Source organism: Heterodontus francisci, chromosome 1 (assembly GCF_036365525.1).
Source record: "Heterodontus francisci isolate sHetFra1 chromosome 1, sHetFra1.hap1, whole genome shotgun sequence".
In the NCBI taxonomy this organism is placed as follows: Eukaryota; Metazoa; Chordata; class Chondrichthyes; order Heterodontiformes; family Heterodontidae; genus Heterodontus; species Heterodontus francisci.
Window position 1 is genome coordinate 266,434,993 of NC_090371.1, and position 13,996 is coordinate 266,448,988.

Here is a 13,996-nt window from a genome sequence, read left to right on the forward strand (position 1 = left end):
TGGCAACTAAGCAGCTAGAGGGCACAATTGCCATGCAGTTAATTGGAGGCCCTCCAGCATGGAAGTAGCTGCATCCTGCCCTTGCAAATAAGGGTGAGAGAGGGCTCCTCCATATTGAGGCGCCCCTCTCAGCAACTTTGAAAGATGTGAAATAAAAAAGAAACCCCTCCCCAGGGTGGCCTGGGGCCACAGCGGTGACCACGCAGGCTGGCAGGGGGCCTGAAATTCTGCCTGGAGCGCTGCCCCCCGCCCCCCCCACCCAGTCTCCTGGCAGCTGCCATGCTCCCAACACCATGGGGGAGGGGGGGTGCCCACAGACTGACTGCAAAATTCCAGTCGGCTGATGGTCTGTGGCCTTAATTGGCCTGTTAATTCGCTTAATAAGCTATTTGCTGCTTGCAGGCGTGTAGCCATTCCGCCCCTCCCCAATCCAGCCTCTAGCAAAATGGCTCGGGGGCAGGATGGTGCCGGCAAACCAGCACGCCCGCTGGCGGCAAGTTTTTGTGCCTGCCCGCCTCTGTTCTCACTCCCATATCAGAGCGAAAGTCATGCCCCTGGAAGCAGGTTGCCCGATAAGTAGAGCAACAGGAAAGAGGCGAGCCAAGAGGAAATATCAATATATATATATGTGTGTGTGTTTTTATATATATTATATATAAAACAGGAATGGGAGATGAATTGGTGCAGAAATATTAGAGTAACTGAGGACAAGAGTACATTAGTGCCGCTGATAGAACTATGCAGCAAAGGGATGGTATTTAACAAGTCCATAGCATTTGTGATTAGAATTTGATTGATGTACCCTAGCTGTAATCAACAGACTGAATACAGATCTTAAGACGTGATTTATATTGGACGCACATGGGATACATTTGTCATCTGGGCTTGGATACGAGCAACTGTACCGTTAATCTTGTGCTGCTGCAGTGTTGGAACATGAAACCCTTCACCGCAGTATATTTATCACCAAATTAGAATTGTGGAAAATTAGGTTAGTGTTAAATATAGAAAGCAATTACAGAAAGGGAAAGTATACTGAACCGATGTATTACACTAACTGGCAGTCAAAAGTTTCAAGAGCAGGTATTCGGTCTAATAGTTTAATCATAGATATTGGGCTTTCATAAAACACGGGAAGGTTGTCAAATGCAATATGAATAATTCTTGGCTACTGTATTATCTGTTGTAGACTCTGCTGTCTTTCCAGATTAATGCTTATTTTATTGTATGATACTTTACTGTTTTCCTTCTCAAACTCCGTTCTTCATCTTGCACAATCCATAATTCATTGGGAAGAAATGACGCGCTCCCACGTCTTGCTGTATTGCTTTCTTATATATATGTTATATTATAGGTGAGCAAGAATGATCTGGGTTCACTCTTCTCTAATGTCTGGCTATTTTTCTACTGGCTGTTTATTTATATGACTGAATGCAGCTGTCTTATAACAGTGACAGAATTATAGGCCTCAATATTAATCTCCCCCCCCCCTCCCCCCAAACAACAGATGAAAGGAGGTGGGGATGGGGTTTAAACCCTTAAAAATGAGAATTGTGACCCTAACCCGATGTGTACGCCTATTTACGGCCACGGGTCTTGTGCTATACAAGTGTTCCATCCTGGTGAAGTAGGACTCTTCATTAATCAGGCTCCCACAGCACAACTGGGAGTCTGATTTAAATGTAGCTTCAGCTGGATGGGTTTCCCAGGGCTCAGGAAACCCAGCAGCGAAATGATGGTTGGAGCTGCCAGCTCCAGAGGTTAAGTGCCTTTTACGGTTCTTTTTGTGGAGCAGAAGTCAAAAAAAAAGACTTCCATTTATATCGCACTGGACGTCTCAAAATGCTTTACAGCCAGTGAAGTATTTTTGAAGTGTAGGCAATGTTGTAATGCAGGAAGCACGGCAGCCAATTTGCACATAGCAAGCTCCCACAAACAGCAATGTGATCATGACCAGATAACATCACAAAAACAGATTGATTCAGAGATAATTAGTGGCCAGAACACTAGAGATAACTCCCCTGCTGTTCTTCAAAATAGTGCCATGGGATCTTTTACATCCAACTGAGAGGGCAGATGGGGCTCCGTTTAACGTCTCATCTGAAAGATGCCACCTCTGACAGTGCAGCACTCCCTCAGTACTGCACTAGAGCATCAACTTTGATTTTTGTGCTCACGTTGTGAAGTGGAACTTGAACCCACAACCTTCTCACTTGTGTGAGACTGGTATCAACTGAGCCACAGCTAACAGAGGAGCAGGAGTGCTCATCCCAACCTGTTGAGGAAGCTTTTGATCTCCCTTCTGATTGCTGCCTGTCTCTAGACCTAGCTGTAATCGGCAATCATTCTCCCCACCCCACCCCTCTCCACCCAAGCCTTGATTTGCAGCTACACCCCTCCCAGTTGCTGTGGGCCACTTCCAAAGGTCCCTGGCTGGGACCTCCTGCTCCTGGTTTACCTGCCTGGTAGCTGGCCAAGCCTCTCCATTTGGCCGGCTACCAGACAGAAAACAGAAGAAATAATTATCAATGAGGTCCTGCCATTAAATTCGACAGGACCTCTACATCCCCAACTTTACTGGGTTCTGTCATCGCCTGCTTCCCCATAACTATCTCTCAAAACAGCTCCCAGGGTAGGGTTACTGGATTTCGTAATTCACAGATGCGTATATCCTGAAATCGAGACTAAACGAGTGGCAGCACAAAGGCAAATTATGTCTCATCCCCTTTCTCCCTCTGGAGAAGTATTTAGTGCCTCTTCATCACAGCATTGATTAAGACTGGGATTTCCCTTATTTGTGGAATTACAAATGGGAATTTGTATCCTCTAGAAACCTAATGGGTTTCAGCAGACCCGACTTCACTGTGGTGATGTTGTAAACCAAATGAGATAGCACTGCAGATTCTGTGGTTGCCAAAGGCTACCTCAAGTTGGTATTCCCCAGTTTTTATGTGGGCATCAGTTCTTCAACCACTTCTTGGAAGTCAGTTCACCGATCTTGGACTTCCCTGCTGTTGGTCTTCACCATGGGAGAAACTTATGCAGCTCTACCTTGCATCTCTAATGAGGAACAAGAGGAGCAGGAACACCATGTCCAGCACCAGATGCCTTCTCCTCAGCCACCTGCTTCTCCACAGAGCAGAGGGGCCAGACACAAAGATCCAGCTCCAAGGAGGCAAGCCCCCCAACGCAGCAGAGGATCAGCTCTCTTGACATGTCTAAGCACCAGTGCCTTAGGAGGCTCAGGCTCTCATGGCAGATTGCTGCTGACACCTGCAGCCTCCAGGAACAAGGACCTTCTTCCCAGTGGACCAGGTGGTCACATATTTCCAGTGACTGTCAAGGTGGCTATCACTGGAGCACCCCCTCCCCTACCCCACCCCAGTTCTCTGCCTCTCCCTCGAGTTCAATGCTCTCTTCTGCAAGGAGAGAGAGCAGAGAGTTGAGTGTGAGAAATGGCTTGTGTGGAGGGGTGGGAAGGAGGATATTTGTGGAGGGTGACTGTGAGGCGTGGGTATGAGATGGCACCAAGATGAAGGTGAGTGTGAGTGTTGGCTGTTCAGGTGGGGATGTGAGGAGGTGCCTGGAGAGAGAGGAATGTGCGGAGCTGTAAGATGTGTTGGTCTGAGGACCGTTGTGCAGGAGAGTGCTGGGAAAGTCAGAGTGTTGGGCTTGGCAGCTACGTGTTATGCCACTCACCTTTCATACCCTCCTGAGGTCCTTGAACCGCTTGGGGGCCCTGTATCCAGGTTCAACAGACCACACTCCTGCTGCTCACTTCCTCGGCCACTTCCATTTAGGTCTGTTTAGTTTGAGTAGCTGGCCTCTTCCTCCCTTCTGGTCCTCGCTGCCTCCAGCATGACCTCCAAGGAAGGGTCAGAGAACAGGAAGGACAGCCTTCCCACATCTTCCTTCCATTTATTTGCCCCACAAGCCTTCACAATTTAAGTTTCTGACCCCTGACAGAACGAATGGGTTCTCCACCCACTACTGGCCTCCCCGTTGAGAGCAAGTCTGCAGGATAAAATTCCGCCCATAGACTCTCTGGCCCAGCCATACTGCTTGTGCCCCTATAAAGGGAGGTCAAAGATTCTGTCCCTTACCAAAACACAAGTAAGAATTGCCGAAAATGATTGGAACACTGCATATGTACACGTCGTAGCCATTTCCCAAGCTGTTAAAGTTGGAGATCAGCAAAACAACTGAGGGAATTTGCTCCCCCACCCGCCACCTTCTCCCAACTGCCTGCCACTACTTTTATCTCATTTAGAAACACCTCTTTTTTTATTCTCTATTTTACACAGAGATAAAAATTGATCATATTTTATATACCAGCTCCATGGCCATTATATTAGAGCCCAAAAGATTGCCACATTCCAAGAAAACATGTGGCTGTTTATTTGAGGATGTAATCGAGTGTAATTAATGTATTCAAACTGTCGACACTGAAACTGTCCCTTTTAGTCCATCTTCTGAGGAAGAATGGGCTCTGAAGTCAATAGCAAATGGAAGCGACTGTTCAACCACTTCTAGTTCCTAAAGCAAATTAACCTGCCTTTTAAGTGAAATTGGATTCTTTTGACACATTCAGACTTGCTAGTTTTGGTTTGTAGCTGTGACCTATGCAGTAACAGTCAGTTCAGTGCTTTGACATGGGTAAAAGATTTACTATTCATTTGTTGGTAGATGCAATGAATCCAAAGAGAGGAGAGAGATGGTGGCATAGTGGTAATGTTGTTGTAGTAATCCAGAGACCCAGGCTAATGCCCTGGGGGATATGAGTTCAAATCCCACCATGGCAATTAATTAATAAATTCATTTAATTGACAAGAATTTGGAATTGAAAAGCTAGTCTCAGTAATGGTGCCATGAAAATGAAAATCTGCTCTCCTTACCTGGTCTAGTCTACATGTGACACCAGACTTTCAGCAATGTGGTTGGTTGACTCTTAACTGCCATCTGAAATGGCCTAGTAAGCCACTCAGTTTCAAGGGGAATTAGGGATGGGCAATAAATGCTGGCCTTGCCAGTCAGACCCACCTCCCATGAAAGAATTTTTAAAAAGCTAGCTACCCATTCTGGTAGATGAGACTTCTCTCACTGTAGATTCTCAGAGAAAATATGAGTGGGGTAAAGTTACTAGCATCATATTCAAAACATAACTTACAGGTGCAGAATACCAAACAAGTGTATGCACAGTTAAACAGACACTTTCTTCTTAGTGTTTTTATCTTCACTCAGTGCTACTACTGGTGTAAATGTGTTTGTGAAGTGCTGATTAGGCTAACAAAAAGATTGTTTTTTTTTGTTGATCAGTAACCGTATCTTATTTTTTTTGTGTGAAATATGTGCTGATTATTTGCCTTCATGATCAACAGCACTTTCAGGTATTTTATTTATAATTCTCTGGAGCAATTTTCTTAAATCATTTTGAATGATTGGCTTCTTTCCATCATCTCAGAATTCCTCCCAGCAGTGATATACAATCCAGTTTGTAGCAAATTTTATATTTCTCAGATGGCTGCAGTTTACTGAGATTCCATCACATTTTCACACACAACTAAACTGTTCAATGATGCAGTGTACTGATGTTCCCAGCAAACCAGAAAAATGCAGATATCTGATTTTTTTTTCAACTAAAGTTATAAATTATCAACGAGTCCTTTTTAAAGGGGGCGGGGAGGGATTGATCATAGCATGGGGAATGTGCAGTCAATTTTGGTAATCTTGTCACAGACAATATTTTGTCTTTTACGTCATCTTAACTGAAAAATAAAAGCCTGAAAGAAGGGTATTATAGTCAGTGATCTTTATTTTATTATCTTTGTCCATTCTATTTAATTTTCAGCTGGTAGTTGGAGAGCTGACTGGAGCTTCCTGAGACTGGCATTGTGAGGGAAATGTTTCTTAATCATTCTGTTACTACTTATGGGAAATGTGATTTTTTTTTTTTAATAAAAGGAAGGAATCTAACAATTAATGATTGGTGGAAGTTCATACTCATGTGAGAGAAGTAAAATGCCTTTGAAGGCCTGGCTAGACTAGGGATGCTCTGGATTAGTTTAGTGGCTGAACACTGCTTTGAATAGCAGTTTATTTTCCCATACAAGGTTATTTTATAGAGGTGCAGTGCTATTTCCATTAACACTTACTGGATGTTAAATTTATTCAGTATTGGTAATGCTTGGGCTTCACTAGATTATCTTATCACATAATTTACATTTATTTTCCTAAATGCATAAAATTAGTTTATATCTGAGGTGGGACTATTTATGGTAATAATACTGCTTTTCATAATAAATATAAAGACTGAGTGAAACAGCAGGTATGAATGCTGACATGAAACATGCAGCGTGATAGAGAAATGTACAGCATACCAGGATGGGGAAGGTGACTGAATAAAGCAAGCATGGAGACGTACCAAAAACAGCTAACTATTTAAAGATTAATGAGGAAAAGTTGGGTGGGGGAGGGGAGTGTATCTACTTGATCAAGCATGTGATTATGCTGTTATGGGTAAAGTGCATCTTTTTTCGCTGTAGTTTACAATCTTAAGATAAGGTGAAAATAGCCACGGAGTGAATGAAGTCAGTTGTGTGTTAGTAGGTTCAAGGTCATTGTGTTGGTGAAATGTAGTATGAATTGATGTTTTACTCTGCTTCTCTTTTTACTTAAGGACTGTGTGTGACTGGCTTGTGTGTTCTTGTACTACTTCAGTTTTCTCTACTGTATCTGTGGGCACAAAGTCAGGATTAGTCGTGATGGCTCCTGCAGTCAGTGATGATCATGGCTCAGGATCTTTGACATTAAAAATTGCCTCTTCAATTCGGCACAGTCCTCAGCACATACATCAGACAGCCGCCTATATCAGGCAAATGGCTGTAACCATTTGCATTACCAAAGGCATCAATTGCAAAGCGCGCCAACTATTTTGGGCAGTTAAAGTGCAATTTCTTCACAATGCAGGTTATTCCTCCTTCCCATCGGAAATATGAGGCTGGTCGATAATAAACCTTGAGTAAGTATTTGAACAGGGTGACCGGAGTTGTGAAAGTCTGAGCTTTCCAGCCTCCAAATGTAACCATTGGAATGTGTAATTCCCTTCATAGCATAGCACTGTCTTGAAAGGTCTCACATTTGTGAAAATTGTGGCAGTGAAGCTTCAACTGTTTCAATGAGCTTTTAAATGGTTCTACATGTTTGGAATTAATGTACAATTTTTAACTGCTATTAACTGATTTCATGTGTCATTCAGCATTGCTGGCCAGCCCCAGGATGTAAGAATATAGATATATTTTTACATTATTTTAATGCAGGATGGCTGAGTTGGGTTAATCTTTGAGCAAACTCAAACAGGCCTTTATCACAGCGGTAGGGGAGTAGTTTTAAGAAGGAATTTTGATTGCCAGTGCAGATGAGAGTAAAGGTTGCTGTTGCAGAAATGATTGAAAAAGATAAGGTATTAGATGTACACAACAGGAGGTAACAACTGATAACACAGCTGCTGCTGTTCAGTTTAACGGGATATATGATGATATATGGTGCACCAATTTGTTCTGTATTAAAAGCAAAATACTGCGGATGCTGGAAATGTGGAATAAAAACAAGAAATGCTGGAAACACTCAGCAGGTCTGGCAGCATCTGTGGAGAGAGAAGCAGAGTTAACGTTTCAGGTCAGTGACCCCACTTCAGAACTGGCAAATATTAGAAATGTAAAAGGTTATAAGCAAGTTTTTAAAAAAAAATTCTTTCATGGCATGTGGGCGTCGCAGGCCAGGCCAGCATTTATTGCCCATCCCTAATTGCCCTTGAACTGAGTGGCTTGCTAGGCCATTTCGAGGGCATGTAAGAGTCAACCACATTGCTGTGGATCTGGAGTCACATGGAGGCCGGACCAGATAAGGACATTAGTGATTCAGATGGGTTTTTACAACAATCATTAGACTAGCTTTAAATTCCAGTTTTACTAATTGAATTCAAATTCCACCTTCTGCTGTGGGATTCGAACCCATGTCCCCAGAGCAATACCTGGATCTCTGGGTTACTAGTCCAGTGACGATACCAGTACGCCACCACCTCCTGGAGGTGGGGCAATAGATAACAAAGGAGAAGGTGTAGCATTTGTTCTGTATGAAGCCTAAAAGAATGCATCTCAGCTGGAACTTAAGCTGAGTCCAAAGAGAGCTACATAAACTGACCTGGATTGGTTCACTCATTGTTCCTGGGAGGTCCTTTACATGTAACATTTCTAGGCATAGGACAAAGTGTACTGCTTTGTATGTAGTCTTAAGTTGAATACGTTGAAACAATAAATGTAGTTAATTTTCAGATATACTATTGTCTCTAGTTTTTCGAGTCTGTTATTAAAAAGGATGAAGGAATTATCTTCCCAACATGGGATCTCAGTCGTCAGGTATTATCAGCCTTCGTGTATAGTGGACAAATCATGTTTGTGCAAATTATAAGCGGTAGGGAATATACTAGAGGGTTAGCTGCTTTGTTGAAATGTACTGCAGCATGAATTTCTTCAGAAAATTGTGGTTTCAGATGCTTTTTTGAAAAAAACTAACTGTGGTTTAATGAACAGTGATGTATATTAATATTTGTCTATCATTAACTGTGGCATTAATTTCATCACATATGCAAAATTGAAAAGACATAATTCAAAACTATTTTAGAAATTTACACAACAGCATGCCCAGTGGCTCAAGTTTGTGTTGTGAGTAGCTGAATTGTGCAAGTCAGGAAGGCCTCGGGCAGCTCAACTTTCAGTCTGTGCTGTGGTGGTGGATCTTAGATGAGAAAGCAAAAGGGTGGACTACAGTGAGCCCCTAGCTTGATTAAGGAGGGAGAGACTGGCCAAGGTTGTCCATTTTGATCGGTATCCAGTGACCTCTTTTGGAATTGAACATGTGTACACGTCTGACAAGATCAAGATAAGGCTGGCAGTGATTTTCCTCCAGCCCCATCTAATTATAAGTTACTGTATAAATCTGGAGTTTGAACCCAACCTGACTGCAGACCTTAGTGGTGTAAGACCCACTAGAGGAAGTTTGATCCTACATGGTAGTTGCCGTGCAGTGTCAAACTGGGTTTTAAAAAGTGCATGGGGGCACTTGGACCTCTGAAAGTTTTTTTTTAAATGTTGCCACCCGCACTCTCTTTTTAAAAAAAAAAAACATTTTAACCTCCGGGAGGGAACTCTGCACTCTCCAGGGCAGGAGAATAACAGTTTGAGCTAGTCTATATAATTGGGTAATCCTTGGCTGGAATCCAAACTGCAGCTATCGCATGAGACCACTTGCTACAGCATAGATGTAGCATCTGATTCCTGAAGCTTGATGAGTGTGTCCTTGCCTCCTAGACTGGAACAAATATTGCTCTGTCCTAGTGTTCAAAACTGAAGGCAAAGCCAATTTCTACTGGTAACATTGAACACAAACCAAAGTTTGAGGTAAGATTGTTGAGGGTATTCAACTCATGTAGGTACCTTTTAGGTAAATCTTCTTTTCACTATTTTAGGATATATAATAGTATTTGGATGTGAAATAGATGCGTTCACAATGGAAATATACAAATTGAAAGAAATGACAAATATGTGTTGGTGTTTGAAAATCAACCTGCTTGTAAATTCAACTCACCATTGGCTTTGTATTTTGAAACCCTGCACATTCATGTATATAATTCAGACTTGTGGAAAGCTGACATATTTACGAGACCATGATTAATTATCTGATATATATATATTTCCCTCGACTAAAGCTTCCATGTCTGTTTCTTCACAGTGTTATTATGACTGGGGCCTATAATAACTTCTTCAGGATGTTTGACCGCAACACAAAACGGGATGTCACACTGGAAGCTTCCAGGGAGAACAGTAAGCCGCGGGCTGTGCTTAAACCACGCAAAGTCTGCACAGGAGGCAAGAGGAGAAAAGATGAAATTAGTGTTGACAGTTTAGACTTTAACAAGAAGATCCTGCACATGGCCTGGCACCCAACAGAGAACATAATAGCAGTGGCAGCGACAAACAATCTCTACATATTTCAGGATAAAGTAAACTCTGAGATGCACTAGGTTTATAAATACCTTGGTGTAATTATAAACCGGTCCTTTTTTTGACCTTTCTGCCAATGATCTTCACAAGGTTGTGTTCATCTTAGTGGAATTGTGGAGTGTGGTTTCTCATCTGTGTGTATCACTTGTCAGTAAGAATTGATTTTTGTCCGTCACTGGGGGTGAGCTCAGCACTGCAGAGTGGAACACAGAAGGGCACACGTGACTACCATCTACACAGTTGCACCTTTTCTCCAGTCAATCAAATTTTATGTTTTGGGCATCTTAGAAATTTTGCTGGTTGTTTGAAACTTTTCACCTAAGATCTCTGAATTTATATATGAGGACACAAATAGAACAGTTACTTGAGATCTGACTGCCTATTCACTCCTGATTCGTTTTCCGTTTTTGAGGTGGATTCAGTTGGCCTTGCATCAGTAAATAGCTTCCACGGGCACCTGAAAGGTAAAAAGCTACTGTCTTTGTTTGCCGTGTCAGCCCACCCAAAATGTAATTTTAATGTACTGCTAGTCAAATCTACACAATGTTTCAAAATGTTTTACCCTGTTATTAGACAACTCACATGGGTTCAGCTATTCTTCTACTGCCACTGGCATGGCCTGGGGATAAACATCCATCTTTCCTTTTATGATTGTTAAGAATTGTTGGAAGCAAAATGAGTCAGAACATTTGCATTCCAAGCCTGTGAAGAAGTGCCAAGAAACATACAACTGTTCTCTAATTTGTTGCAATTGATAGTAACTTGGCAGTTTGACATTAAGAATAGTTTAAAAACTGACGCACCACACAGTAGAGCACTCTTCTGAAGTAAGAGTGAAAGTGGATTTTCAGAATAATGTTGAAGGAGCTTTTCATTGAATCTGAACAATTTTACACCTTACCTGAAACCTTTTGACATGGTCACTGGTAGCAAAGTGGGGAAAATGGTTCACAGCCCAGCACTGCCATTGTTAAGTAAACAAACAGAAAGGTTATGCAACTTTTTTTCAAAGAATATCTTCTTCATTGTAAAAGAAAGGCCGCGCATCAGTAATTCTTCAGAAAAGATAAAATGGACTGTCCTACCCAGTTTCATATATTGCATGCCAAACGGAACCATAGAACTGAAAATTGCACAAATTGAGGAAAAGGTAGATTCTTTAACCGTTTATGGAGATGAACTGTTTATGGCCTATTGCAAAATTTGAGATAGCCTTTAAAAGTTTAGTTGAAATGTTGAGCATGATTTTTACAGGCTGTCAAAACTTACCACATCATTAATTAGAATATTGCTAATATTGATTTTTTTTTGGAACAAAGCTGAGGACAACAGGAACGTAATGATGCACAGGTTTGATTTTTTTCCTACTTGAAATAAAACATCAGAAGACGCACTGCCTTTGGAGAACCTGTCATATATGTTGACAATACCTTTTTTTGTGTTTTTGAAGGTTAATGATTTCATGGAAATATTTAGTAAGGGGCTAAGAAAAGGTCTGCTAGAACAGTCTGAATACTATTTGTAATTCTTGCACTCATCATTTTTGGACTGATGAATGTCTTAAGACCTTTTATATTTTGTCACTTTTTGCTGAATTTCCCAGTAACCCAAAATTATGTGTCTAAGAACAGGGAAAGGCGTGCTTTAACCACATTTATGTCTTTGTCCAAAACTAATCGGTCGTTGAATTTAGAGAGATTCTACCCAGATTTATGCACAGAGTGCTCATCTGGAAAATTAGCTCTGATTCATAAAGCACAATACAGTTTTAGTAAGTTAATCTGTGTTGGGAAAACGCAATGAATGTCTGAATATTCAGTGCATCTTTTGAGTTGCTGTTCTGTAGGCTACCAAGTTCACTGAGCAGCTTCATTGAAGGCTACACCCTAACACTGATAATTGACTTACTGGGGGAAAGACTTAAAAAAAAAAAATAGAAAAGCATAAATTTGAGGCAATTGTATTGTGTTAAAATGCAAACCTGCAGGAGGTGCCTATATATGAGCTGTCTTCAACTGTAGCTATTTTATAGACAAACTTGCAAATTTTCTTGGGAAAGGGGTATCTATTGGCCCTGTTGCTTATCTATACCTGACCAATGCTTTCTACTTCTGATGTAAAGTTGGTAAAAACATTTGTCAAAGACAGAGAGGTTATCAGGTTTGTTAATATCAGGTTTTCAAATAAAATCTAGTATCAGCTTTTGCATCATTTCATATTGCCTAAAGGTGTACTTTTCTGTTTTGGGCTGACATTCTTCTAGCACATATTCTTCATACATAAGAGTATCTATGTTTGTGTTTGCCTGAGGTCCAAAATGTACAGTCGCAATGTTCTTTTGAAGTTCATTAGCAATGCAGAAAATCAGACCTTTTGTTACTGATGACAATTTGCACAAACTATTACAGCATGAAATTGTACTGTCTTGTATTCATATTTCTATCAAACCTTTTCCCAGTGCTATTGAAATAGTTTCTACTTGTAAACAATAATATCTCACCATTGAGAGAAGCTGTAAACTGTCCCATGTGCCTTGCTTCAGCTGTGTTGATGTATATGATGAATGTTGTCTGCTCCCTTATCATTCTGTACCATTTCTTCTTTGTGAATGTCAGTCCCAAATTATGAAATTTATATTTAAAATTACAAGTTGTATTTATGGTTCCAATATAAGGAAATATTGACAAAACTCAGCATTAGTCATAATTTTTAAAAATAAATTTGTGTAATAAAACATAAAAGTAAAATATCATAGTTCCTGAGGACTGGAACATAGCTCTTGTGTTTCTAATAGTGTAAGTTTGGAAACTGGCAGTTTTCTGTTGGAACACGAACCATGGTGTAATTGTATAACTTGTATTTTTTTTAAAAAGTACTTTCCCTATCAGTAAATAATCCAGGTTGATAAAGGCAAATATAATAATTTAGCAACAAGGATGAGATCAAACATATTCATGAAATTCATGGATAATTTCAGGTGAGTTGGTTAAAAAAACAATTTGTATTTATGTAGTATAGAAAGCCATCCCAAGGCATTTCACAAAAGTTTAATCAGACAAAAAGTGACCCTGAGCCATAAAAGGAATCTTAAAGGAGGTGGAAGGGCAGTGAGGTTTAGGAAGGGAATCACAGAGCTCGGGAACTAGATAGTTGAAGGCACGGTCACCAATGGTGAGGCAAAGGAAGTCAGATCAAGGCTGGAAAAGGTGAAGAGATATGGAAGGGGATGGCCACAAAGGGATTTAAACACAAGGAAAATAATTTTAAATTGGAGATGTTGGGGAACTGGGAGCCAATGCAGGTCAGCAAGCACAGGGTTACTGGGTGTGTGGGACTTGATGCGGGATAAGATATGTGCAGTAGTACTTTGGATGAGCTGTAGTTAATGGAAGCTAGAGCGTGAGAGGACAGCCAGGAGAGCATTGGAATAACCTAGACTGGGGATGACAATAGCATAGTTAGATATATCAGGAACTAATGAGGTGAGGCAAGTTCAGTTCAAGTGTTATAATTCTGATTAACTTCTGTAGGTTATGCAGGCTTTGTTTAGCAAAATGCCGGTGTATATTTGGAATCAGTTAATAACCACAGATCCCGTGTATCCTGTATAAATCTGTTTGAACTGTAATGTTGCCTCAAATCCTCATTCAAGCTATACAAAGATTTAACTTCAGTTTCTTTAGGTAGGAGAAATGAATGAAATGGTTGAGTGTGCCATGACAGATTTTGATATAATCAATATGATGCAAAAAGGAGCTTTGCTTTTGCCTTGTAGGTAAATCCCTTGCTATATACATTGAACATGCAGTTTGATGCTGGGAATGATGCTGATTATAAGGAGGCTAGGAAAGACATCATTGATCATTTCCTTCCCAAACAAAGCACAATGTATGAATTGGTATTTTGTAAGGCAGCACAATACTTGAATGAATATTCAG

General features: G+C 40.9%; 1 protein-coding gene across 1 annotated transcript in view; it reads left to right on the forward strand.

Moving 5' to 3' along the window:
* LOC137359245 (serine/threonine-protein phosphatase 2A 55 kDa regulatory subunit B gamma isoform) overlaps positions 1-12,670 on the forward strand; it is a 243,410-nt gene extending 230,740 nt beyond the window's left edge. The window contains exon 9 of the mRNA XM_068025323.1: positions 9,787-12,670. Within this exon, the coding sequence (XP_067881424.1) occupies positions 9,787-10,078 (292 nt within the window). The 3' untranslated portion in view covers positions 10,079-12,670. The remainder of the gene's footprint in view (positions 1-9,786) is intronic.
* Positions 12,671-13,996: the final 1,326 nt, after the last annotated feature.